At 35.5% G+C, this 27,759-nt stretch overlaps 1 protein-coding gene across 1 annotated transcript in view; it reads right to left on the bottom strand.

Annotated features, from left to right (window-relative positions):
- Positions 1-1,733: 1,733 nt before the first annotated feature.
- The window catches only part of LOC113239385 (glycoprotein 3-alpha-L-fucosyltransferase A), a 50,686-nt gene continuing 24,660 nt past the window's right edge, over positions 1,734-27,759 (bottom strand). Inside the window, exons 2-8 of the mRNA XM_026476369.1 lie at positions 16,170-16,424; positions 15,855-16,009; positions 9,752-9,986; positions 8,900-9,097; positions 8,412-8,644; positions 7,976-8,147; positions 1,734-7,902 (exon numbers count right to left, since the gene is read on the bottom strand). Coding sequence (XP_026332154.1) covers positions 7,726-7,902; positions 7,976-8,147; positions 8,412-8,644; positions 8,900-9,097; positions 9,752-9,986; positions 15,855-16,009; positions 16,170-16,337 — 1,338 coding nt within the window. The 5' untranslated portion in view covers positions 16,338-16,424 and the 3' untranslated portion in view covers positions 1,734-7,725. The remainder of the gene's footprint in view (positions 7,903-7,975; positions 8,148-8,411; positions 8,645-8,899; positions 9,098-9,751; positions 9,987-15,854; positions 16,010-16,169; positions 16,425-27,759) is intronic.

Below are 27,759 nucleotides of genomic sequence, written 5' to 3'. Positions count from 1 at the left end.
TTTTCCTGCCTTAAGGTTAAAATATTAGCTTCTGTTTTGATTTTGTGAATGGTTTTCTGCAAATGGGCTTATTCGAAACAAGTCTAAGTCGAACCTAGTGTTGCTTTCAGGACCTAGGACCTAGTGTTGCTGTCACCTCTGCGGTTCCACTTTGCAACACATGCAAGTTCTTAGGCTTCACTAAAGACTTAAATGCAGTCTCTGTACGAGAAACTTGGAAGTGGTACGTACGCACTGCAGAAACTGCGTCCCCTTATGTCCATTGCGGTGTTGAGGCAAAAGTACTTTGCATACTTCCACTCTTTGATGTCCTATGGTATTACAATGTGGGGCAATTTAACTGAGTGAAAAAGGGTATTCGTTCTCCAGAAATGCGCACTACGAGCCATAGTAGGCATAAAAGGTAATCAGTCCTGTAGAAGCCTTTTTCGAAAAAATATTCATAGTACCTTCATTTTTTTATTATTATTATTATTATTTTAATTGTTTTTGTGCGTAAAAACATACATATTTACGAGGGGTGCACAGGCGGAGGCCGACTATTACGTAACATAGGAACACTGAAACCCGTTGCTCATCGAACCGAACTCGCAACGAGAAATCCACGAGTAATCGGGCCCTGATTTTACGAACACCTACCCACAAGTCTAAAAAGTGTTACAAATGAGGAAGTGTTTTGTTCGTTTGAAAGACCTTTTATTGGATAATGAGTTCTTCAGAGTAGAGGAATTTCTTTTAAAGAAATTGTAATTATATTTTAATTTCGGACATTTGTATTTTCAAAATATTTAATTTTAATTTGTGTTTTTGAAGTTCGTGTTTTTCTTTTAATTATTTTATTTTATATTATTATTGTTTACATTAATGACGATCATGATATCCCTTGACATTATATTTCGAATTGTAATATTATGAAATAAATAATTCTATTCTATTCTATTCATCTTTTCACCTTGTTTCCGATTTGACCGTTCCATCTTCCTCCAACAACTCCTATCTTAACATGTTCTTTTACCTACCTGTGTGTTGTGCTTCCTTATGTCTACAAATTTAGTCCTTGTATTTATTATTTCGTGTAATTTGAGTACCATCTATAACTTAAGAGTTATACTCTTGTCGGTGGAGCATCTTCCAGTCAACTCTCTTGTAAGGCAGTTCCTTGAGCTCCTCAGTGTATATATTTTAAATTTTAATATTTCTAATTATTTTATTTCCTTCCAAACTTAGCTCACCCTTTACTTTTTGGTTTTCCTCCCGACCGTTTCCTAACCTTTCTTAAATATCAAATTAAGTTAATTTGGGATCATTAGAGTTATTTGTGTAAACTTTTGAATCTCGAGAACCACAGCTCCTAGCTTGGATGTGATTGCACCCAGAAAAAGTGGATTAGTCGGTTCTGGTCGCAACATTTTATAAATTAGCCGCTTCTTTGTTTAGAAGATACAACCGATTTATAATTTTAAGGTTATACCTGTGTTAATCTCGGAGCCCATGTACAAATTTTGCATAATATACAGAATTTGTTGTTTATTTTTTTGAAACACATGATATTTGAACGTTTTAATAATGTTTAGTCTTTAACACAAGGAAATTTGCAAAAAATATACAGTTATTTTTCCTTACTGGCGTTAGGATTTTTTCTAGGGTTCAAAATAAAACAATTTTTTTGTAATATTCTTTGTATTTAAACAGTGAAGTGATCACTAGGTTTAATATTCATAATGGCAAAGTGGCACAGCATAATTTTGAGGTAAGAATCTTGCTTACAAATAGAATTATTACTACGGCACTTTAAGGAAGATTTTTGCTTTGTAATCCATTGCTTTAATATTATTATCGTATATGCTAATTATTGAACAATCGAACCACAATACCCGTTGCAGAGACAGCCATTACGTACTTCAACGAACGGCCACACGCTAATAAGCGTTTTAGGAATGAATGAAGTTTCTATATTGCTGATAGTACATTCGGTATCCATGCTATTGGTTGAAAATGAATTGCATACGGGATACAATTTTTTTATAATAAAAAGTTACAGTAATTAGCAAAAGTTAGTATAGGGCCGTGCGTATATAGCATTACGAAGTACAATAATGTACACTTATAAGGCCCCAAATTAGGGCACAGCTTTGTTACCTGTCCCCAATATAAAACACTACGATTATTATATCACAGTAGATACAAATTTGAGGTAGTACATCCTATCTGGGTGAGTAGGTAGCATTGATTCGTACCAATCACATAGCGCTTAGTTTCGGCTTGTCCCTACACTAGATATTTTGGCGTACATCTAATTAATGTTTTCATTACCAGCGAACTGACTTTCAGGCACCTACCTACATAATGTAGTCTATTTATCTACCAACGTTTTATTCTGTGTCACAGTTCTAGATATTATGTTGTCGAGAAGATTATATTCACAATATGTAATTACCAGTAGTCGGAAAAAGGTGTTTCCACATACATATATACATGCCATGACTTGGGACCTTTGCGTGGCAGTCCGGCATGATAACCATTCGGCCACAGAGGCAGTTTATACGACATTTCTGCTATTGGTTCGAATTTATGAACATCTGTTATACATTATTTTTGAATTTAAATAAAATATTTTGTTGAGTGCGATCACAACGATTCTCATGCAAACTAAAATGTCCTAAAATTGTCCTCGTAAATAAAATTTTTAATTATTTTTTTAACAAGGCTCTACAAGCAAAAGTCGCCGTTCCGTCAATGTAACCGTCAATACCGAGTGACCATTCTCGTTACTTTTTAATTCTGTTTTGATAAAAGATCAGTTATCTACTGCATTTTTTCATGACACCATTAGAATTACTGCAAAATCCAAACTCGACTTCCTAGGTGAGTAGTTTTGTCCCACCATGCAGTAAAACCATTTCCGGAATTCGAAACAGTAATTAATTAATATTTGATGGTTTTAACAACTCTATGTCCTCCTTATAACCATATCTATACAAGTAGAACACCTTTTCCCGACCATTGGTAATTACTTAACAATAAAAAATATATGTCAGCTGCTTATTAAGTAAAATTCTGTAAGTCTTTTATTTAATAATAAATTTAGTTTGTATCGGCAATATTGTTTCTTAGCTAAAAGCCTAAGGTCTATACTTATTCAATATATTGCGCTCTTTACATTATAAGTTGCAGATTATAATACGCTGTCTATTTTGTCTTAAAGTTACATACAGATGGCAGTTTCGTGAGAAAGTGTTTTCGTTTAACAAAATGTCATAAAACTGTGTATAGTTTCGATTAAAGGAAAAACTACATTTAGAGGCACGCGTGGAATGATGTGGTGAACATACATGTTTTGATCTGCAGCTTTCGTAACTAACTACGTAAATACAAAACTTTTGCATAGTTATATTATTATATCAGTGAGTAATCACAGTTGATTGTAAGTAGTATTACCACTTTATTTTATTTTAGAAAGCTGTAGACCAAAACAAGCTTCCGATCAAGAGGTATATGTAGGTACATTCTTTACAATATGTTTCAATATTTTTTGATTGCAGAGAAAAGGCACCAGTATAAATGTGTCGTCTTTGATAAATTAAATTAAAATACCTACTTCGTAAACTTTATTAAATACACGTTCTGTGGTCTATTTACTTATAAGTACTAAGTTGTAAATGCTTGTTATATAAACTAATATCAATATTTCAACAAATAAAGACTCAATAGATCTTGTAAGCTTAAAAATATTCACTATCATATTGATATTGTGCTGCTAAAATCTAACTAAATAATAGATATACTACCAAGTCTTAGGTAGATCGCAAGTTATGAGATAAGAACTACTTCACAAAATGAAAACTTCATGCAAGAATCAAATAATGCATACAATACAATATAAAATCACAATAAATAACATTTACACCTTGTATACAGTGTGATTTTTTTAACTGATACCTAGTAGTACGGGGACATTTAAAACCACAGGAGATACTTGGGAAATATTTTTCATACAATAGAAAAATGCAATGTATTAAATTTAATAAAAAAACATTTTGTTAAATTTGAACAACGTCCGTTATTTCGGTTTTTTCTTCCTTTACAATAAAATGATCCTTATAAATAACTGAGTCAATTAGCATTAAAAAAATTGTCAACATTATTAAATTTTTTGGACAACTCTCGACTTATGTCGATGCAAACAAGCATAAAAAGACATGCTTTTTTGATATCACGTGATGGGACGAACAAGTCGTGCGCCTGGTGGCAAGCGACACGCCGGTCCATAACAGTTCATTGCCTCACTAAAATCTGAGAGGCACTGCCACTGCGCCTGTTACCCTGAGACATAAGATAACAAGTAATTTCACCCTTACCCTTCAAAACCGAAACGTAACGTTCACATTACTGCATGGCGGCAGAAATAGGTAGTGATGAGAGAGACTCGGTCTTTTAAGACCTTTTAAAAACCTCGACTAATTTTTAACGCCTCACGACTAGTCTAGTCTTCTAACCCTCAAGTCTTGAATCATAAGACTAAAACTGAAGACTAATTCGAGTCGAAGTCTAGCCCGCTCCTATAGTTTCGGATTTCCTCATACTGTCCCAGTTAAAAAAATCGTACTGTATAATAAACAGCTTAACAATCAACAATATCTAGTTCGTTTTCTTAAATAAACTTTTTTTCACACACAGTGAATTAGTGTGCTTTATATTTAAAAACAAGAAACGTAATTAACTACATTCAACAAGTTCACGATGAACATTATCTTATACAGATTACATTATTAAAAATTCGACATTCATAAAGCAAATAGTTTTACAAAAACACCGCAAGAGATATGTAAAAGATTTCAATTGGAAAAGAGCAGTTTGTGCTTTCACAAAAAAGTAACATATAAAAGCGACCAAAATTAATTTATCTAAACTTCAATAATCTCGGTTATATGTATACTGGACTAAAACGATTCCTCAAAAAATATGACTTGACTACCAGCGCCTAGCCTGCATGCCACGCCTTAAAAAAATTTACCGATTCCGAATTATCATACCGTACGTCACAAACTATATTCTAGGTAAGTAATTATTTTGAAAAGAATTTTGAGTTGTCAGGAATGTGCAAATCTAACATACGTCTAAATAACAATTACAATTATTGGTATAACTACTAGCACACACTAGCTAAGCCTCCTCATCAGACATCTAACGAAACTAATATTGTATAATTATTGCAGTCTGCTGGACTTTGTGCTAGTTTCTAACGCTTTAGGACAAATAGATAAGTACTTAGTCAGTCTTCACAAGACTGTTATAAACAAATATGAACATTAACAGGCATAAGATCGTTACAAATAATAACAGAAGTCTAAAAAAATAGTCTACGTACTAAAGTTAAGTACTTATGATAAATATATTATACATTTATGTCATAGGGGAATGTTCAAATCAGGAATTTAATAATTTTTTCCAAGGTATTTGAGTTTGCTAGATTTGTTTAGATTGATGATGATGATTGATGATTGCTTCAATCTCTGATGGTTTGGTGGAGTGAAATAACTAACAATTTAAATATTAAAATAATAATGACTAAATCTTATGGTCTGATCATTTCCCTGCAACACGAGGTGTAAATAATAAAAAAACTTGAGATAAAAAGTAGGCGAACCTGTCGAGGATACTAAGGGTCACTAGGACACGCGTCTAACCTGATGATGACGTCATTATGCCCGCCCGCACGTTCCATCTAATGCCCGCATCGAATTTTCCATAAATTTTCTCTGCAATATGCTAGTGACATTATATTGTTTTATTTATTTATTAAGCATTAGCTAAATTGCACTAAATCGTAAAAAGTGTGTCCATAAAAACTCGCGTTTTCTATACTTTATCTGCCATCGTTATTGATGCGTACTTTCTAATGATGTCACCAACATCCCATTCTGTAGGTGTAGGTGCCATGTAGAGGATGGGGCAAGTGCAATTCGTTCTGCGCGCAAAGTGCCATTTTCTGCCTCTATATCCGTCGACATAACGAAATCAATGTACAATACAATGATTTTAATAATCAGGTCTCTTTCACAAGTAACCGAGGTTTTTCATATTGTGTGATGGAAAAAACTTGCATCACCACACAGGGATTTTTCCTCGTGTGCAATGTATGAACAATTAAACAACGTAGCCCGGACTCAGGCTTGCCCGGCTGTAGTACAGCATTGTGCCTTACGGTTTACAGGAATTACTTACATTTTGAGCTATACATCGTATCGGTCGTTCAATTGTATATAGTTCTACACTTGTACTATCAATAAATATCAACTAGGTACACAAAAATATACAAATAGTTGCTTGGTGTATTAAATATTGCGGAATTAATTATTCGAACATTATTAAAATACTCTATATTTTGTTAGTAGCTATATCAGTAAATAAGGCAAGTGTTCATTTGAAGATGTGTTAATAATGACTACTTTAACGGAGTGTACATATTGATTATTTGTTGTTTCTACTTAATAAGAATGGTAAAGAGGAGCGACATGTTCACTATGTCGATATGCTAACTGGATACATTATACAGAAATACATTATACATTATTTACTTAGGGCGCGTTCCCATTATTTCGTAACGTTTTATTTATCGTTGGACGACAGTCGCGTATAGCTTGTTCCCATATCATGACTATCTGTCGTGACTGTGTCGTGGACATTTATTTTGTCGTTGAACGATTGTCGTGGGATCAGCTACCCACTAGATCGTGACGACAATTTTAGGTTCACGGCATCCGCCTTTTCGTTTCCACGACAGAATCGTTTGAAGCTGCGATTATCTGTAGGCACTTTTTATTCGTCGTCGACTCGTCAGACGGCTGTCGTTCTGTAGCTCTTCCCATTGTCGTGACAGTCTGTCGTCGTAATGTCAAAAAAGTCGTGAATCGTGTTGTTCTGTGTGTGAAAAAGTTCATTTAAATGTACAAGCCATGACACTTGAAACTGCACGATTATCTGTCGTCACGACATGACGGGAACGCACCCATAGTGAAAGATTATATTTAAGGCGCGTTGCAAGTGATTTCGATATATTGTTAATTTTTGCCTTCCAACTTTCCAACATCGCATGTAAGACATCAAAATATAATTGGAGCAGATTTTTCGAGATCAATCGCATCAGTCAAGCATGCAAAATGGCCCTAAAATGTTCCAGTCAGTGTTAAAAAAATACAATATAAAATCTGTCAATGAATTAACATATTTTGACATGCTATACAAAAGAAATTCGACTTGCAAAATGTCGCTCTTCTTCATTCAGTCTCTATCATTATAGTTTTGTACAATTTATTTGTATTCTTTTTTATTACAAAATATTACAATTTGTAAACCTATTAAATATTTTGTTTGGTGTTGTATTACTTAATAGTGGATAAGAGTTATTAATGTAGTTGGGTTGACTTAACCCTTAATTTAGACGCAGCAGTAAGTTTCTCTCTTATTGCAGTTAATATTGCGATGTCGTTAATGTGTTATTTAATAAATCTAAGCCTTTTCCATTGCTTGGCTTGATAAAACTAATTAACAAGGACGTAACGATGACCTGGGTTTTTGATGAAAAACCATTTATGTGACCAATGTGACCAGTGCATTGGTTTTAGGTCGTCGATGTTACAATATTGCACTACAAAGCACGATAGACTCTATGCGAGTGAATAGTAGTGTGGGTAATAGAAACGCGACAATTCGTTGGTGGTGCTTCTACCCGTTGTCTTTGCTGTCTTTCGCGACAGCACGCCACTCGTTACGCGTGCACGCCCCGTCGCGCCACCACGACTGCACGTCCGGATAGTGTGCTGTGCGCTGTCTCTGGTCATTAGCGTGCACCATTGCACATAACCGGCAGAAAAAGTATGTATTTATAAACTCCCCAGTACCCTGAAAAGTGAAAATAGACTCACGGTCAGATCTATCACTCCTTGCTAAAAGTTTCATAGTAGTCATCACATACTTTCCACTTGAAGTAGGAGTTGTACAGCGTGTCATCCTCGTCGAGACGACGTAGGTAAGCGGCCAATTCCTCCGCGTTGGCAAACTCCTCAACGTGCACGTACGAATTGTGCGGTGCCACCGCCGCGTACTCCTCTGCGCGCGCACCCATCACCACTGGCAGCACGTCGTGTCTAAGAAACACACATTTACTTCCTACATAATGTACGATTTATATTTTCTACCTACCATAACATCATAAAACTTTTATTTTGTTGTGCACGTAAATCCCTTATCGTGATTATTGTCTCCTGTATTTAGGTCTGCAGGAAAAAAAATCTGTTAGAAGTAAGCAGTACTTTTTGTTTGTCTTTTCCTCGTTACTAAATATATTTTTGTTTTTTCTGTACAATAAATTATTAAATAAAAAAAAACTGACAACGTGCACTTTTACTTACTGTAAGCCGTTAACAAAAAACTTCTCTGTTATGTAATCTTTGCAGTTTGAGTTTTCGAACGCCAAATAGAACTTGTAATCTTTATCAAGCATTTCCAAGCAGTTTGGGTCGGTACGAGGGCAGTGATGAGAGCCGCACGCTCCGTAAACGTCCACTGAAATATGTTTCGCGAGTTGTCGCGCGTATTGCAACCGCCGATTGCGTGCGTGACAGTTCGATACGAACCACGCCACCTGTAATTAACATGTCACGTATTGGTTGTTGCTTGATCAGTGGACTATAGATTGATTGTCGAGTCTACCAATTTGATACCGACTCACCCAGACAACGAACGTTGGTTTCCGAAAATTAACTGTTAAATTGTTATGTCCTGTCATTTATGAAACAGATTTCCTAAGTGCTGTACGTACAGCTGTACGACTTAGCTATCTACGTAGATAGCTAAGTCGAAGCTAATAGTAGGTAGGTATATATATCTATATATATACCTTTTTGGTTTTGTTAGCAGCGTAATTTCGGTCAAGCTCCTTCGCTGTGATTTTAGCGTCGTGGTAGACCCACCGTTCATAAGGCGCAACGATATCAGAGTCGCGACGATATGTCGCCGTCCAGTTGAACACGTCTAAAGATGATGGTCGAAGAGACGCGGTGTGGTAAGGACATTCCAAATAGTATAAGATCCATAACTGTAATAGAATAATAAATTAAAAAAATACTGTTTGACGTACTTAATTTATAAAATCGAATATTTGAGAAGATTTAGACAAAGTCAAAGAATCTTTATTTCATAGATATAAGTAAATTACATTTGAAATCGTCATATTGATTAAATTCTACAGCTCATTGGTAGGGCAGATTATCCTGAGAAGAATGAGCAAGAAACTCTTAGAGCGGTTACACATACTATTAGCAGCGATGCAACTCTCTAGCTTTACCACACGCGCGACCTTAAGCAGCGATGCAAACGCGCGACTGCATCGATACAAACCACCGCTACACTTGCGATTTATAAGCGTTTGCATCGATGCAGTCGCGTGTTTGTATCGATGCAGTCGCGGGTTTGTTTCGATCCAGTCGCGGGTTTGTATCCATGCAACTGCCTACAAATCGCAAATTGCTAAAATTCGCCGTGTATAACAATTCCAAGGGTGCTCTTTGTAAATATACAATTGTGTAATTGAGATTATAATAATATCGTTATCAATAATAACAATAATGCAAATGTATGCTCTATGAAATTATGGACTACTTAAATAGTATAAGGACTATAATTATATTGACAGCTCTGTAATTTAGTTCGCGTTTGCCAGAAACAACGTGAAAGAATAATTTGATATTACCTGGTTTGGCGGACGCTTGACATTGAATGGCGTGTGGTGATCTTTGAAAAGAATTGCGTCTGCGGTGCCAGCCTCGCGTGAATCCGCAGTCAGTATACATCGGTCTACAGGACACTTATTTCGCACGAATTCAGTTCGCCCTCCGGAAACACCCCAAGAACTTAGTCCATTTGCTAACAATATCGTCTTAATTGGCATGTCGCTTGGAATTGTGAACATTAGTTGGTCGACAATTCTGAAAAAACAAAATATACGAATGATGCAATTTAGAATTTCCATATAGGTACTAGATAAATATAAGCTAATAAATAATCATCAAGATTGCAGTCACATCTTGTATCTTACCTACTAAAACTACTAAATAATATGGAGTTACACTACTTGTTATACGAGTAGGTACTATGGTAGTATAACAAGTACTTAGTGTAACTCCATACAAACATAGCAGCGCCGATTAGACTCAATTGATATTACGGCGGAACGGAATGGAAGCGAATTTTTGTAACGATATTGTACATAGTATAATGAACTTTATGGTCAATTGCATAACGTACAAACTAGATACGAGCTACAATTTTCCGGGGAATGCGCGAGCATTCCTGAGCAATATCGTTACAAAAATTCGCTTCCATTCTGTTCCGCCGCAATATAAATTGAGCCTAATATGAGTCTGTGCTTGTCGCGAGTCGTGTACGGACGCACACATTCGCATTTAAGGGTAATTTTCAGGTTAGTTTTGTATACCTAATTTCGGTGGCAATTTTTATATTTAAGTATTCGAGTGTATTATGGTGAAATATTAAATAATAGTTCGCGATAATACACTAGAATATTAAATAACACTTCATGATAATATCCTAACATTGAAATAATAAAAATTGCTACCGAAATTAGGTAGAGAAAGTTTTCTCTACCTAATTTCGGTAGCATTTGAAAATTAGTTGCCATAATTTCGCGTCGTACAGCGCGGGTTGCACTTGCATTTTTTTATCCATTTGACAGCTGAGGAGCACGCGCACCAAAATTACGTCATGACAGTTGGTACCTTTTTTATTGTTTACATTACGGGCGGCGATAAGGCACGTGTAATAAAAACACTTAAAACTCAAAACCTATTAAGCTACCGTAAAAAGAATAACATGGGCGATAAGAGCACTTAAGTAGCTTTTGTTTAGCCTACAGATATGATTGTAATTCGACGACTTTATCTTTGAATTTCCGAGTGCATTGAACACTTCTGCGAAATTTTCATATTATTTTTTACGTTTTAACTTCTAACCACTTTGTACATTAATTTTATTAAGAAACAAAACAAACATAAAGATGACAAGCATTTAAGTACCTATCGATTAACACTAGAATCATATGAAAATAATGTGTATCTAATTTTAAAATTAATTAAAAGAGTCGCGGATAGCGGCGAAAATCGTGAAAATTTGCGAGAATGGGGTAAAAAAACTATAAGTCGCGAGGAAGAAGTTTAACGAATCCTATCAAAATTCACAATGTAATGACCTAAAAAAGGTTTTAATACAATCTATATTAAATAAAGTTTTAAGTTTGAGTGATATTTTACTCCAAAAAGTCTTTTATTAATGTACAGTTGTTCGGGTACAGTTAACAGTTCGGTAAACGGTTAAAATAAAAATAGTCCGACTTACATGTAGTATGCGTATAATGTCAAGCGGTAACCTATCACAAACTCGAATTTCTTTTTTCCGAATTTATTAAGTCCTAAAACGGTTCGACTTTTTTTCATTAGTGCGATGACAGTTTTGGTATAAATTTGCAATACAAAAATGTCTTACAGCAGAAGTATCGTTTGTCCGAAAACCTATTGCTAGAATAATTATTACACAAACGTATTCTTTGGGCAGAAGTTTGTTTGGTCTGATCATGTTTGTTATACTGTCTGTTTTCCATATAATTTAGATTGCTGAAAATTCGTTTCGACAAAATTCTATTCTTAGATAAAATGCGCCGGCGAGTGCCAGAGCCGAATTTGTTTGCATTACCTGGACGGTACGACCCCCTTCTGTAGGTTTAGGTTAGGTTAGTATATGAAAAAGCAGCACGATCCGAACGAGCAAAGCGAATGACTACAACTCGATCAAATTAACTTGCAACTCGTTTACCATATTTTCTAAAGATGCGAGGTGCATTAATTTGACGAGTTGTATTGTGCGACACTTTTAGTACCTGTAATAAGAAATAATATAACAAAAATGGTATATCGTTTTTTTAAACTCGAAATAAAAATATTCAATTAGATACATTGGTCAAACGGTTTCTTGGGGAAATAAAAACTTATTCTTAAAAAGACTTATTCTTAAAAATACTTATTCTTGAATCACCCCATTTTTCTAATTGTTTGTCAATTCGTTAATTTATATTGGTTTCTTTTATAATATCAAGTGACGGGACGAACAAGTCGTGCGCCTGATGGTAAGCTACACGCCTGTCCATAACAGTTGCAGTGCTTTAAATCGCAAAGATCTGAAGGGCACTGCCACTGCGCTCGTCACCCGGAGTCATAAGTTGACAAGTCCTATGTGCCTGCAATTTCACCAGCTAGCACCCTTACCCTTCAGTCCGGAACACAGTAATGCTGACATTACTGCGGCAGAAATAGGTAAGGTGGCAGTACTACCCTGGACGAACTCTTTCACATGGAGCTCTACTGCTACTAGATCAAGAAACTTGTTTCCATCTGAGCCTATCACTCACGATGATTGCAGAATAAGTTTGAATCAATGAGAGTGACCAAAGAAGGTGGTTCTCAAATCGACTGTATGTTACGCGATTACTCCGGAGTTGTGAGCAGATTTCGATTCTTTTTTGTTGGAAAGAGGGTACCTCAGTATTGGTCCCATTTACCGACTTCAAAAGTTCGTTTAATTACATCTATTTGCCAAGTTTTATTGAAATCGTTTACCGGAAAGTGCGCGAAACCGGATCATCCCGTAGTTTACTAGCCTTATATGTAGAGGTGGAATATTTTATTCAAATTTAAATGTCAAAATACATTGGCAATGAAGCGCTGTTAAAATTAAAATAGGCGACCGAAATTTTATACTCATTGCAAGTTCATAATGAAATTTTAAATAATATTATGGTGTACTAATTACACTACTAAAATAAGGCATTTGGCGATTTTAAGAATAAGTCATTCTACGATCAGAGTGTTTAAAGAATAAGTCATTCTACTAACAGGCCATCATAAGAATAGGTCATTCTACGAACAGGCCGTTTTAAGAATAGGTCATTTGTCGAACAGGACATTTTTAAGAGTATGTTGTTTTGCACTTTTTGACGCATTATGTCAGAAACGCAAAATGCCAAACAGGCAGAATGTCAGGTTCACAGAATGCCAGATTTGCAGAATGCTAGATTCACAAAATGCCAGTCTCGCAAAATGCCAGATTCGCAAAAAGCCAGATGTAACTATCAGGAACAGGCCTTCCTCCTCCTAACGCACTAATGTCCAGTAGTGGACGTCATTCGGCTAAATAATGATGATAATGAAGCGAGGTTCTCAAGTTTTATTAATTTGTTAAAAACAAAATGTAGTTAGTAGTTTCTTCCATTATTGTTCGAGATAACGAGATTTTTACTATGTTCTACGTCCTTTAAAAAGGAGATAATATGCATTTTGATTGTTTGTAAGTGGACTAATTAGCAATCTAGTGAAATTAATAGTTTAATAAAATATTCTTTATTGGAAATAAAAAAACATAAAATGTACTTATTAAATAGATTTCATCAAAAAAACGAACAAAAAATAAATAGGTAGTTCTTCTGAAAAAAAAAACGAGATATTTTCTTCTATCATTTAGACATTATTACTATGAATCTAACTTACAGAATGTATTAAACCGTATAATACATTATAATATAATAGAATGTGAGTGATTAATAGCAACATATTTATTCTACATATCAGCCACCTGAAATTCAGTGAGTTTCTATTTGGGCGAAAAATCTCACATTTTTTACAGAAATTTTTTTTCAAAAACAGTGGATACATCAATTTGATACATCCCAGGATATTATTACACGCAGAACACCATCATCATCATCATCGTCATTGCACTAATAACCCACTGGAAGGATTTCAGCATCGACTGAACAAAGAAATGCCAAAAAACCCCCAACTTTTTAAATTGTTTGTTTAAAATTCAGAAGGAAGCCCATGAGGAAGGCCTGTTCCTGGCAGTGACATCTGGCATTTTGTGAATCTGGCATTTTGCGAATCTGGGATTTTGCGAATGTGACATTCTGCCTGTTTGGCATTTAGCGTTCTGACATAATGCGTGAAAACGGTTTTGCGAATAGGTCCTATGTCGACTAATCTAAATTTAGCACAGGCAATAGCGAAGAACACACATTACAGTCAGAAAAGATAGATGACAAGAATAGAAATAAGAACATTATAGTATAACAGCGTAAGCGGAAACTACATAAGCCAAGGCAAATTTAGCGTGAGCTCCGTGTCGCATACGAGTATCGACTGGTTGACAAAAGAAGCGGCGGCGCGGGCGCAGCGCCTCACATAAGTTAAACAAAAGATTCAAATGTACTGCGCTCGGTGACTAGGCCGTAGTACTCGTAGGTACAGGTCGATACGATGTTATCGATATCGACATACAATTAAGTAGACATACAGAGTTTATAAATTTGTATTAATGTACTTATTGTGTATGTATATCTTGCATAAACTCTAAACTAAGTTTAGATGTAAGTGTGTATATGTGTATATAGGTGTAAGTATATATATAGATTTATGTTTTTGTGATGATAAAATATTTTATAGTGTAAATTTTATAGTATAATAGTAAAAGTAAATATAACAGATAATTGCCTAATTAAATATTGATGTAGGATGTAGGAAAGTAGACAAGGCGTACTGACCTCCGTTTTGACGACAATATTTTCCAATAAAATTGTGATTCCAATAATATGTCGAATGTTAACGTTTTAACACCATCACAAAAAGCACATGGTCATTTTAACAGGTAATAATTACAGAAATTAATTAACAGTGTCATCTACCACAATTAAAGTCTTCATCAAACACTAAACATCAATAATCGCGCCACAATTTTTTTTTCATATTTTTTACTGTTTTATCGACACTTCGTACAGATCTTTTTATAGAGAAATTAATAATTTTAATAAGATGATTTATATAATTCAAAACTGTGCACTATTTAAGTTGTATTTCATAATCATACTTCCAATATAATCAATTTCATAATCATATATCAATTCGCGATGCTGGCACAAAAATATCAATACGTTCGTATTGCATTTGACAAAGGTTATTTCAATATAGCACATCACTGTGATGAATACCTTAGTTTTCTAAAATTGTGTTTTTAACTTTAGGTACAACTAAAATAATAACGTGACAAACCTACACTCCGAGCGGTGTGTAGGCATTGACGCGCTGATCAGAAGGGAGTCGCACTATTTGTCTTAGGCCTTATTCAGAGTGACGGCGGGTGCGGGTGCGTGTAAATCAAATGTACGTATGCGCTCGTTGCGTTCACAGTGGCCGTGCGCGTCTCGCGGGTAGATATTGGCTCGGTCCGCCCGTACCTTTCACAGTGCTTGGTCTAGCGTTTAGCGTCTGTTTGCGATTTCGACGTGTGGATCTGCCCGGTCGTAGCCGCTTTGGCACTGTGAAAAAAAAGACGCCAAACCCGGTGCGTCCGCACGTGCTCGCCGCGCCCGCGCCTGCACTCTGAATGAGCCCATACTATTCCTTAAAAGCAAATTATGTACCACCCATATATTTTTTTAAGTAGGTAACCGATTATATATTTTAGTACATTTTCAAGTGCTAGGCGTGTATAGTTACAAAACCACCTAAAGAAAATATGATATTCCCCTTTTTTTTAAAGGTAGCAATGGAAATGGCATCTACGACCCTCAATTACCACTAAAATATTTTGTTGATAGGGCATTAAGGCTCGCGTTTGTTTAAGGGTTATACTATACCATTATTACAATACACAACACTGTTCTACGTTTAGGCACCTTTTAGTCGTTGTGGGAAATTATGGGCGTAGTATTATGTGTAAGTAACAGTAACGTTTACCTGTCCTCGCCTTGAGCATCTTCAGGGAAGAGTTTATTCGCGTCCACACTGTTAGCAAGGGGTCGCCGTTCTCCGCCTCTCATAAACCAAGGTCGTTGCAGTACCTCATCACCCTCGAGTTTCGCCTGCTCATCTTTTTCAGGTAGTACCTCATTCTAAGGAACAATTTTTTTTATTAAGTTATTTTGATATTATATCTTATCGAATGAGTAAAAAAAAAAGGTACAAACAAAGTGTCCTCTAGAGTAGAAGTTTCATGAAAGTTCCAACATGATTTTTTTAAATGGAAATCACACACAGTACTGAAGTTGATACCTGTGATTGCGGTTCATCGAGGTCAGGTGGTGGTAGCGATGAATGTCTGAGTAGAGGAGACGGCGGGACGGGTGGAGGCCGCGGCAGCATGAGCAGCGCCAGCAGCGTGAGCGCCAGCGGCAGCAGCAGCAGGCCGCGGCGCAACGCGCGCGCCACCCGCGCCCACATCGCGCCGACGCCCGCTGCTATCCGCCGCCCGCGCCCATCGTTATCAAGACGCGCCCACTACTAGCTCCATTCCACCGATCTTGGCGTCTAATAACAAACAAAATACGTGATGGGTTTTTCTATTTATCTATATATAAAAAGTTCTTTTTTTATTTTATCCCTATTAAGTACTTAGTTTTAAATAATACAACATGGGAGGTGCCACCCATGGGCAATCTCATCTGTCAAAGTACAAGTAAAAAGTATCACCGCACAATATAATCTACTTTTGAATCAATTAATTTTTATTTCCACAACCGAATTCACTCACGAAAAAGTCGTCTTGCGCCGTGCAAACTTGTAAAAAAGCTCTGCTATACCCAGTCTATCCAAGGATGGAATTACGTTCCATGTATATTCTTGTATTAATTACTAGTTTTCTAGTTAAACATATTTTTTTCACAATTTTCACATTGACTTAATTTATAGATTGCATAGTGTAGTGTGAAACTACGGACTCTTCATCTGTCTTATTATTTATTAGCATTTCTAGGAATCGCCCGTAGTTTTCCTGTTTCCTGAAAGAGCTCCAACTAACATTTACTACGCTAGCGCCTTTCTCACTTCAACAGATTACTCACTTTTTACGTATTTTTCAGACCTCTGCATATTCTATAGCACTGATAGTTTATCTAAACTTTGCTATTTATATTCACGTTTCCCATCCCAGTGCCAATTACGCATTATTTCATCAATTTCATTTTCTAAATATATTCAATTCAATTTATTTCGTCTATAATATTTTCAGATCTGTTATTCTTCTACAATCTGTTCTTCCATAGACTATCCTATAAATTACTCTTTCGTTTGGTATGTGATCTTGACAGTATATGCACTTCTGATCGATCACGTTTTGGTTTATTGGTTGATTCTCATTCTTAGAGGACGGAAAAATAATCGAATTTCGATGTTCTTTCTCACTCTGCCAATTGTTACCAGAGACATTTGATCTTCACGTGTCTTCTTAGTGTAATGCAACAACATAATGTGGGACTCGCCACAGGAGTAACTGAAGCCGACGCTCAAAATGCTGTAGAACTCCACCTCTGAGAACACAGTGATGCTACACTCAATGCAGCAGATTACCACCGCTGTCTCGTCATCAACCTCGCTGCCCTCCGGGCCTGCTCTATAACTGCTGTCTAGCCAACAGGCTCGCTGTTCTCCGGTTCTTCACCTCTGCCCTTGGTCTTCAACATTCAAGAGCAGAGGCCTCTAACTCCGTGTCTCCATCTTCTCCTATTTTCATCTACATACTACATCACTCACTCTACTCTACCACGCCCTAACATTCTCAGATTCTTTTTCTTCATACTGCACTATTTTACTTTGTAATTTTTCACCCCTTTAATTTCTTAGTTCTTACCCCTCCTAAAGCTTTCTACTGTTGTCAAGATTAGGAAATACTTATTTAGAAATATTCGAATAATTTGCAAATATAGAATTGTCGATCTAAAAGGTCATATTATAATTATTCTTCACTTGATCATGTAGCTTATGCTCCACAGCTTACAGTTTTTAATTAGCAAACGTGAAGTCGTGACGTAAACGTCTTCATGAGAAAAAAGTTGGAAAGTTGTCAATAATGATGATGTCGATATTTTTTCCATCCTTTAGGAGATATCGACAAAATTTGTTCTCGAAAGCAACACAGGGTCGTATTTAAATATCAGACACTGAAATAAATATATTACTATTCTTATTTAAATGGCAAAGCATGTTATGAGCCTTTTTAAAGAAATTCTGCGCACTAATGATACTTATTTTTTTTATTACTTATTTTTGTACGGGGTATTCATACAAAGAAAAGTTAACATAAGGCCATAGATAATTATGTGGGCTCGTCTCCTAATCGTAACTATGCCGAAATGTAACAGTTTCATATCTTTCTTCATAAGTTTTGTTTATAATGACCCTTCTTATCAACGTCTTGGTTATGCGGGAAACGCACTATAACCTGTGCAAGCAAGCCCGCACAGGGACCACCTACGTCAGGTTCTAACCCCGGATCAGCAGCAGATTTTCTATCGGATACATATCGAGGAGTGTGCGCAGGAACTTTTCAATTTGGTTCCATCCTCACTGTTCCTCCTTGGGTCGACTAGAAGGTCCGGAACACTTCATCCTTTCGTCGTTGATATACCACCCATTATGTATGGCAAAGGAATGGAATACTCTACCGGCTATATCTGTATATAACTATATCTGTATCTCGGCTATATCTGTGTTTCCCGACAGGTACAATCTGGGGCTATTCAAGGCTAGAGTGAATAGGCATTTTTTAGGCAAATGCGTACCATCGTCGGTCACATCGTCGTTTAACATCAGGTGAGATAGTGGCCAAGCGTGTGTCTAATATTTATAAAAAAAGCCCGTTTGCGCGGACTTCGCCCGGTTCACTATAAGGCATAAGCCTTGCCAATGCCTTGGGCGAGCCGCCCTGAGTGCGCGTACAGCACCCTCCCTATTAGGTATGGTAGCTGTAGGCACGCCACTTCCTATCGCGCTCTGCGCAAATAACAATTGCAACGTTGCCGAGATATAACAGTTTAAAGCTATAAATTCTCACAAGACAAATCAATCTTGTAAAATTCACACAAGGCATTCATTATTTATTTAACAACTAACTGTATAGTTTAAGTGAAGCATACGCACTTGTTCCTAAATAATACTACTTATATGTTAATTATTTGTTCAATGTATTATTATGTAGTCATCCACAGTGAATATCGATAACGTCTCATCTCTGGCAAAATTCATTGCAATCGATTTTCATGCTATAATGTACTGTAATTTAATATAATATAATGTAATGCAATGTAATGTAATGTAAAAGTCGATACTTGTCTGTGTACGGACATCATACGATAAATGTGTGTTTAATCTGTGTATTTGTGAAAGTAAGCTAGTTTGTCGAATTTTGTTTGTGTGAGATCACAGTAACACAACTTGATATTGAATTTGAGTGCACTTGTTTGCTTGAAGTAGCACTTTCTCGCCCCTCAAAGAGTAGCAGAAAGTTTAGTTTGATAAATTTTTTTTTTTTTTTTTTTTTTTTTTTTTTTTTATAAAATATAGGTGCGCATTTGACCTCCATCTCACCTGATGGAAAGTGACGATGAGGTCGACGATGGAGCATGCACACCTAAATAATGCCTATTCACTCTCGCCTTGAAAAGGTCCAAGTTATAACGTTCAGGGAACAAGTCTGCAGGCAGGGAATTCCACTCCATAGCCGTTCGCCATATAAATGTGGAAGCGTAACGCTTCGTGCGAATCTTTGGAATATCCACAACATAGGGGTGGAACCCAAGCCTACGCCTAGTCCCCCGGTGATGGAAAGGGGAAGGCGGAATTAAATCATGTAAACGGAATTAAATAATGCTCATAGCGTCTCCCCCGTTGTATACTCCAAGCAATTAGTAAAACGGAATAAATGCCCTTTCGTAATAAGTTGAAACCTGTAATTAAGGTAGTTAGTTATTCAGCAAATATAATTGACAATAATTGTGAATAAAGTTATTTAATAAATGTAACTTATTTAAATAGTAAATCACTGTTTAAGTAACAGTAAACAAATGTCAAGCCTGCACTGGTGCATGAACTTTATTTTGTTTGTTTGTGAAAACGGTCTATTGGAAAGTGCTAATTTTTTAGTTAAACCGCCAGTCATGTGCAACTACCGTTTTGTTAACCGCTCTACACCAAATTGTGATAAAATACTAGCTCTATAGTTCGTCCGAGAGTTAAATGGAAAAGAGAAATGAAACTATTTATTATACACATTGTTCTAACACGATCAACGATCATTGTCTTCAAATATTAAACAATTGTAATTTTGCGTCGCTAATACCCAGTCAATTGGGGCTTGGACGAAATAATTACACTTTTTCATGTTGAATATAGAACGTTAAATTAATATCTAAATTGCTAACAATGTCTGTTAAGTAGAAGAAACTAATGGCTGAGTTACTGCACTGTGTTAGGCACTGAGGGTCGTATTTCCAGTGCTTGAAATCATACTCAAGTCCTGACTTGAGCATTGAGTAGAGTTCTGAAATACGACTCTGAGACTACAATAGTTTTAGAGCGATCATTTAAGTTTCTGCTAAGAATCTACTCCACGGAAGAAAATGTGGTTTGTGATCTCCTCCTATACCTTCTAGTGAGGTTGACCGAGTACGTGGACAAGCTACTAAATATTAGTTTTATTGTTTCCCTTTTGACTTATAATATAACTAATGTTGACTATTCGAAGAAATAATAGAATACTGGCTGCTCCTTTTATGTTTGTGGAGCGCGTGGAATTGGCTTTTAATTAAAATTAATGCGACCTACATGTGTGTCTACACTTTGCGACACGCCAGCTATGACATTAGCTCGGTATTTTTCTGCACATAAATAATTTTGATAAGGACAGGGTTGTTGATAAGGATGTTGTGAAACGGTTTTCTTATCGTAATTGTTGAACCTGTGAAAAGGGGTATTAACATGTTTGATGGTTCTAGTTCATTATTACTTTTCTATAAACTCAATATTATTAAAATACATTTAATGACACCCTTGTGTTTTTTTTCAAAAAATTCCGATTTAAGATTCTCTTAGTGTTCATTAGCACTCGCATTAAAAATTTATTCAAAAAGATAAGTCGGTAACCATTGTAGCATAAGCTAAAAGTGCGTATTTCCATCAAGACCATAGTAATTAGTTAACTTATTTTTATTTATTTTTTTCTTATGCAATATTTAAAAAATAAAATTGTTTATTGAATAACTTATATAAATTCTCTGTATCATCGTAGGACATATTTTGAAGGAATTCTTGGAGAATTTTCTAAACCTTTACCTATGTAACAAAAATGATATATGGCCAATTTGGCGTTCACTTTATTGCACAAAAATGGCCCAACAACCACAAAAAATCTGGAAATAAACACAAGTTTTGGTGATACAATTTTGGAGCAGACAATATCTTTCCGTCTTTTGTTAGTGTTTTCAGACTGCCGTCCACTAACCAAAACGGGGCTAAGTGACAAATGGTCAAATAACCGTTTTAAATAGCAAAAAATAGAGCACAGAATTCTCTTTTAAAAACAGTTAAAATTAGTTAATATGTTCGACTTATCGGAACTTACCCTAACGATGCATAGCTGAAATATCATTAAACAATATCAATATTTTGGGTATGGTTTTTTATGGTATCTCAAAAAAATATTTTGTCATTTAGCTGCGTTTCAGTTAGCGGATGTGCAACGTGCTGTGGACTTAATAAATAATTGCCTTACAGTTAGTACCTTACAGGACTTATACTGAGGTCAGTGGTGTAAAAGAAAGGGCAGAAGCCTTTAGAACCGCCCGCTGGGCTCTCTCAATGATTAGTAATGAAGTTTTAGCAATACCGGGTGGTATTTATGCAATGCAATAAGCAATAATTGATTGACATAAGGAATAATAAACTTGCGTAATTATTTTAAAATCAGCAAAAGCTCGCAATTTTTTAAACACAAACGTTAGTGCTTCGATATGGTGCTTAAAAGAGAGGTAACATCATGTTTAACATGTTTTCACCTCAATAGCTCGGAAAGGCTTTCTCATGAGAAATCTGCGTGTAAAAGCGCTTTTTGCACGCTAGCGTGGAAAAGGCTTTTGTAATTCGAACCTAACTATGGACTGTGGTACACATTGACTTACAATGTGGTACACCTAACTTTTCCCTTCGATGAAAAAAAAATCATAATGACACGTTCAACTACGTGATTTGTCGTATATTCCTTATGTAATTTTGATCCGTTGGTATATTTTATTCTTATTTTGGTTCATTTAATTGACCACGATAAATAATTTTCTTTACTAAATTGTTTTAATTCGTCGAAGGAATAAAATAATTTAAATAATCAGACAAAATTATAAGCTCAAGCACAGATTACAGAATATAGTACAAGCAAGAATAAAAATTGATAAGATGCAATCATTGACTTACAATTATATGGACGTCGGGTCCGCGCTAAAAAGTGTCTGCACTTGTAAGGCGCTAAAATCGTATACAGAGCGCCAAACTCCGCTTTAGTCTTCATTTGTTCGACTGACAGCGCGATACTGCGATGACATTACAATTTAAATTTCGAATAGGTTGACTTGGGACATTTTTTTCGTGGTTTTTGTATTAGACCCTTAGAGGATGGAATTAGACCCGTCGTCCATTTATTTGTAAGTCAATGGATGCAATGATGAATTGAGTGATGCGTTCCGAAACGCGATTCGTCATAGAGTACGTACAGTAAGTATTTATTTAATATTAATCTGTTGGTATAATTTATTCTTTCTCTATTTCTTACATAATTTATTATTGACATTAAATTGACTACGATAACACTAATTTTGTTTTATTGGATTATTTTAATTTCTCAAAGAACTAAAATAATTTCGTTAACCACATAAAATTATAATACAAAGAAGAAAAAAACGTATGTGGTGTAAATTCAGAACGCACCCAAAACTGAACGTATTTATTCAAATTTACACTTCAATTTCGAGCGAAAAGCGAGTGTAAGGCTTGTATTCCAGAACTCTAGTCAGGACTTGAGTATGATTTAAAGCACTAGATCTCATACTCAGTCCTTGCCATTAGGGTCATATTTCCAGTGCTTGAAATCATACTCAAGTCCTGATTTGAGCATTGAGTAGAATTCAAGAATACGACCCTGAGTCTAGCGGTGACGAAAAACTGATTTGTTATAGTTCAACTGCTTTTCTTTCATCGATCATTTTCCTCGCTATAGTGAGGTGGAAGGTAGTGTGTTTCGCTCGGCAGCAAAGTTGTTTTGCGTCTCGTGTCTTGCAACCCTCGCTACGCTCAGGATTCAATTATTGACCCACTCGCTTCGCTCGTGGTTCAATCTTAGGTTCCTTCGCTTGCTCAAGTTTCAATACAAGCACTCGCGCCAAACAATAACTTTGCAGTCTTGCATAACAAATAACTATTGTTTAATATGTTGGTAATATGTTTGTTAATTCCACTTTTTTAAGCTTAATGTTCAGGCACCAATGAGACTGTTATCTATACACGAAGTACGTAATAAATAGACAAATAAGCGATATGTTCTTTAATTTCTTAAAAAATTAAAGTAGTAAAGTTTTTCACAGCTGATTTGTTTGTTTCAGAATTTAAGTATACACTAAACCAGTACAAATTTCGTGTTAAATTTAATACGAAATATTAACAGACTAAAACCAATTTGTTCTAGTGACCCAATTTTTTCGGTAGACAAGGCATACACATTGTTCATTGGTTCGTTTTCGTTTTTGCTGAAAATGTGCTCTACTGAAAGTTCCTGAAAACACATCTTATTTGCATTTGCGAATATAAAAACGCAGTAGCGTAGAATAGTAATAATAATAATTAAAGTTTATATTAGATATGAAACATTTTTTCAACATCTAAAAGTGTTTATATTTCTTTTATAACCGACTTCAATAAAAGGAGTCAATTCGACTGAATGTATTACGTTACGCAATAACTCGGGCATTAGAGAACCGATTTTGACTATTCTTTTTTTGGTGGAAAGAGGGTAGTAGTGGGTCCATTTAAATTTGAAGAAAATATTCTACCTCTAAGGGGGCAAACTAGGGGATGAATCCGGTTTCGCGCGCTTTCCGGTAATCGAATTCAATAAAACTTGGCAAATACTCATGGAAGTCATTCTATGAACATAGGAGGTCGGTTTTGTAATACTCTGTACTGAGATTATCTTTTTAAAATAAACCAACGTTTAAGGTTCTTTACAGGTTCCGTGGTCATGGCTGATTACAGTTTGTATTGCCGAATAGCTAGTTAGTCGATGTCGTTAAGGGATAATCACGACATCAAATCAGCAGTCGAACTTTAGCATTCGACTGGTTTTTTTTTTAATAAAGTAATATGCACGGTTTTTAAGATGCTCCGTCTAAAAATGAACGATACTTTTTTAAATCTTTGCAAAGGTTTTTATGTTAGAAAAGTGGTTAATATTTTATGAATAAAATTAACTTTGGGAGATAAAATATAGTAAATAAACATTTAATTCTTTCATTTAATTAATTTTGACAATAAATTACAACCATTTTCATTTCAACCAACAATCATTTATCTGTAACAAAAACACAAAAATATTAATTTACTTTGTTAGTAATACTGGCTATTTTTATACCTTTGCCTAAAAAAAAACGTTGATGCGCGCACATGGCTAATTTGTGGACAAGTAAAAATTATTTCGCGCGCTTTTTCTTTTCGCTGCATTGACTTACAATGTTTCGCTGTATTGTTTTTATTTGAAAATGTCGTCAAGTAATGATGAATTTGTTAATTTGACACCGCCACAAGTCTTAAACGCAGCGAAATTGGCTACTCTAAGCCTCTTACCTGAAAAATCGATCTATAGATACTTACTTACAAGCGTATCAAAATATCATCATATGGAATACAAGCAAAGATGCAAATTAATTTTCAGAAAATGTGTTTTTAGCCTATTTCATGGAACTTTCTCAAAAATATAAGTCAAGCTCATTGTGGTACTACTATTCAATGCTAAAAAGCACTATGAAAACAAATCATGGTATTGATATCAAGTCATACTCCAACTTGATAGCATTTCTAAAAAGACGCTCAGATGGACATGTAAGTAAAAAGTCGAAAGTATTTTCGGCTGACAATATCAAGAAGTTCCTAAAAGAAGCTCCGGATTGGCGATATTTGGCAACAAAGGTCAGTTGAAACTAAATTATTGTTATTAATTTCTTTCACTTTCGTATTTCTTTACAATATAGGTGTTTTATACGTTCTTTTTATCTCTTTTCAGGTTGTATTAATGTTCGGTATAAATGGTGCATGTAGACGTCAAGAGTTGGCAAACATACAACTAATGATGTCGAGAACCATGGGCGGGTTCTTCTTGTCCAGGTCAAAAACACAAAAAATAAAATTCCAAGGTCGTTCACAATACAGGGGCTTTTTTACGACGTAGTGAAGAAATACGAAGCGCTTCGTTCAACAAAAGCTAATTCCAACAGATTTTTTCAAAATTACCAAAATGGAAAATGCACTAATCAACCCATTGGCATTAATAAATTGGGGGTAATGCCGAAAGAAATTGCCACTTTCTTAAATTTGCCTCAAGCACATGAATACACAGGGCACAGTTTCAGAAGGTCCTCGGCTACATTGCTCGCCGATTCAGGTGCGGACTTATTGACACTAAAACGCCACGGAGGATGGCGGTCAAGCAGTGTAGCTGAAGGATACATAGAAGACTCGATAAGAAATAAAGAAGAAGAAATTAGCTCTCGCATTGCAAGGAACATAAATTTGGAGTCAAGTGTTGACTTTCAACCATCTACGAGCACACACGCGTACATTCCACTATCGTCGCCGCAGCCGCAACCGCCTCCGCCGCCGCCACCGACTGCAGACCTCTGTGGTTTCGTTTCTCCTACTTTCACTCAAGAGAGTGAGAGAGAGACTGGGGAGATTGTAACTAATAACTTACTTATAACTTGACAACATTAAAAATGACAAATGGCAACGTATCAATCACTTTTAAAAATTGTTCAAATTTCTATAATTGCTTTAACAAGTAATTAAAGATTTATTCGTTTAAGAAAGTCAGAGTCTTATTTATTTCCTCGCAAATATGTTATAAAGCGCACGTATGTCATACGACGTTTTATTAACCGGAGAAAAGGCGGCCACAAAACAGAAGTTCGCTTAGCTGGACACCGGCCTTCCGTAATCTTGTGTTTATAGCAACTGACCGTAATCACAACTCTATATTTCAGATTTACAATAGAGTAAATTGCATTTGTTTAACTTAATTTATCCTTTATTGTTACCTGTTTATTATGTTACCTTATATTTTCGAAATTGTAGCAATCAAAGAAATTATTTAAGGTCTAAAATTATTCACATTGATTCGGTAAGTAATATTCTGGTTTTTGATTAATTTACATATCTATTACTTAATCATTAAAATACTTAACTGTTTCGATCTCGTTACCATTCTGATATTAGATTCCATTATGATAGAATTACGTGCGACTTCTTTATGATGATACATTGGCCTATAACCTTAGACCATTCACCTACCAAGTCAATGCCTTAGACCATGGAAGTGGTCTGTGATGGAAACCAAAGGACATGTTATGTTGACATATATAAATCTGACGTTATATGTATGTGATGCATTTCAATCTTGAAAACGTAAATATGTTATTGTCTTTGTTTAACTACTGCGTGCCGTCGTGAACCAAAAGAGATCGCATTACACTGGTCTGTGCCGAACATGGGAATCGAAAATACGTAACGTCATCTTAAATGAATGAAATGAAATGAACGATTAGAGGCATTTGAAATGTGGTGCTTGAGAAGAATGGAGAGAATCAGTTGCACGGAAAGAAAGACCAATGAGGATGTGTTAAGAGTAGTTTCATTCATTCATTCATTAGAAGGGAAGATTGAAGGAAAGAGAGCCAGAGGAAGAAGAAGAGGGAGAGAAGATAAAAAGGGACTAAAATATTGACACTGAGAACAATTAGGTATTAATAAAACAGCGTCGCTACAGCATTAAGGGATGTGGCATTAGTAAATGAGAAAATCAAACGAATGTAACGTTGCATGGTTATTTTTTGTCTATAAATCACACAATAGCCCAAATATTTCATGTAATTAGACTTATTTAAGTAGTTTATTCATAAATCTTGCCAAATTTTGCTTTGGTTACTTCAGATTGCATACTTGTTTGTTTATTTTGATAATTGTTGTTAATGATTGTTTTGTGATAGTATTGTTCTTGTAAGCGTAGATAATATCGATATTCTGTTATTAAAACAATTCACTACGAGGTTTTTATTATTTTATTTTATTATTTTTACGATTTCAAGTTTACCTACAAATGAAAAAGAAAAAAGAACAAATCAAAGGCGCTAGGCCAATAGTGCTCACACGTTTGTCCGTCCGCATATGAAATGCATAGTAGGTTTTAATGCAATTCAAAAAAATTGCCACAATTAACACAAAACAAAGAAAGTACATACAAGTTAACAACATGTCGTCTTGTTCTATTTCTGCGAATAATCAGGATCGATTATTCGCAGAAATAGAACAAGATATTCCCAAATGGAATATTGATCTACTTTAATTAAATGTTTTCATCATACTTTGATTACAGTAAACTAAATAAACAAAAAAAAAACAACAGTTTCAACATTCAAGCCATACATTTGCGTGTCGATAATGACTTATCGATAGATTATGGTACAGCACTAAAGAAATCCGCCATTTGTAGCGTTCAATTTTTTTTTAGATATGCACGTTCATTCTGCAGTTAAGGCAGCTCCTTTCCTTTATTTTTTTC

This window comes from Hyposmocoma kahamanoa, unplaced genomic scaffold (assembly GCF_003589595.1).
Source record: "Hyposmocoma kahamanoa isolate Upper Pololo Valley unplaced genomic scaffold, ASM358959v1 99879, whole genome shotgun sequence".
In the NCBI taxonomy this organism is placed as follows: Eukaryota; Metazoa; Arthropoda; class Insecta; order Lepidoptera; family Cosmopterigidae; genus Hyposmocoma; species Hyposmocoma kahamanoa.
This window is presented reverse-complemented; position numbering and strand designations above follow the sequence as displayed.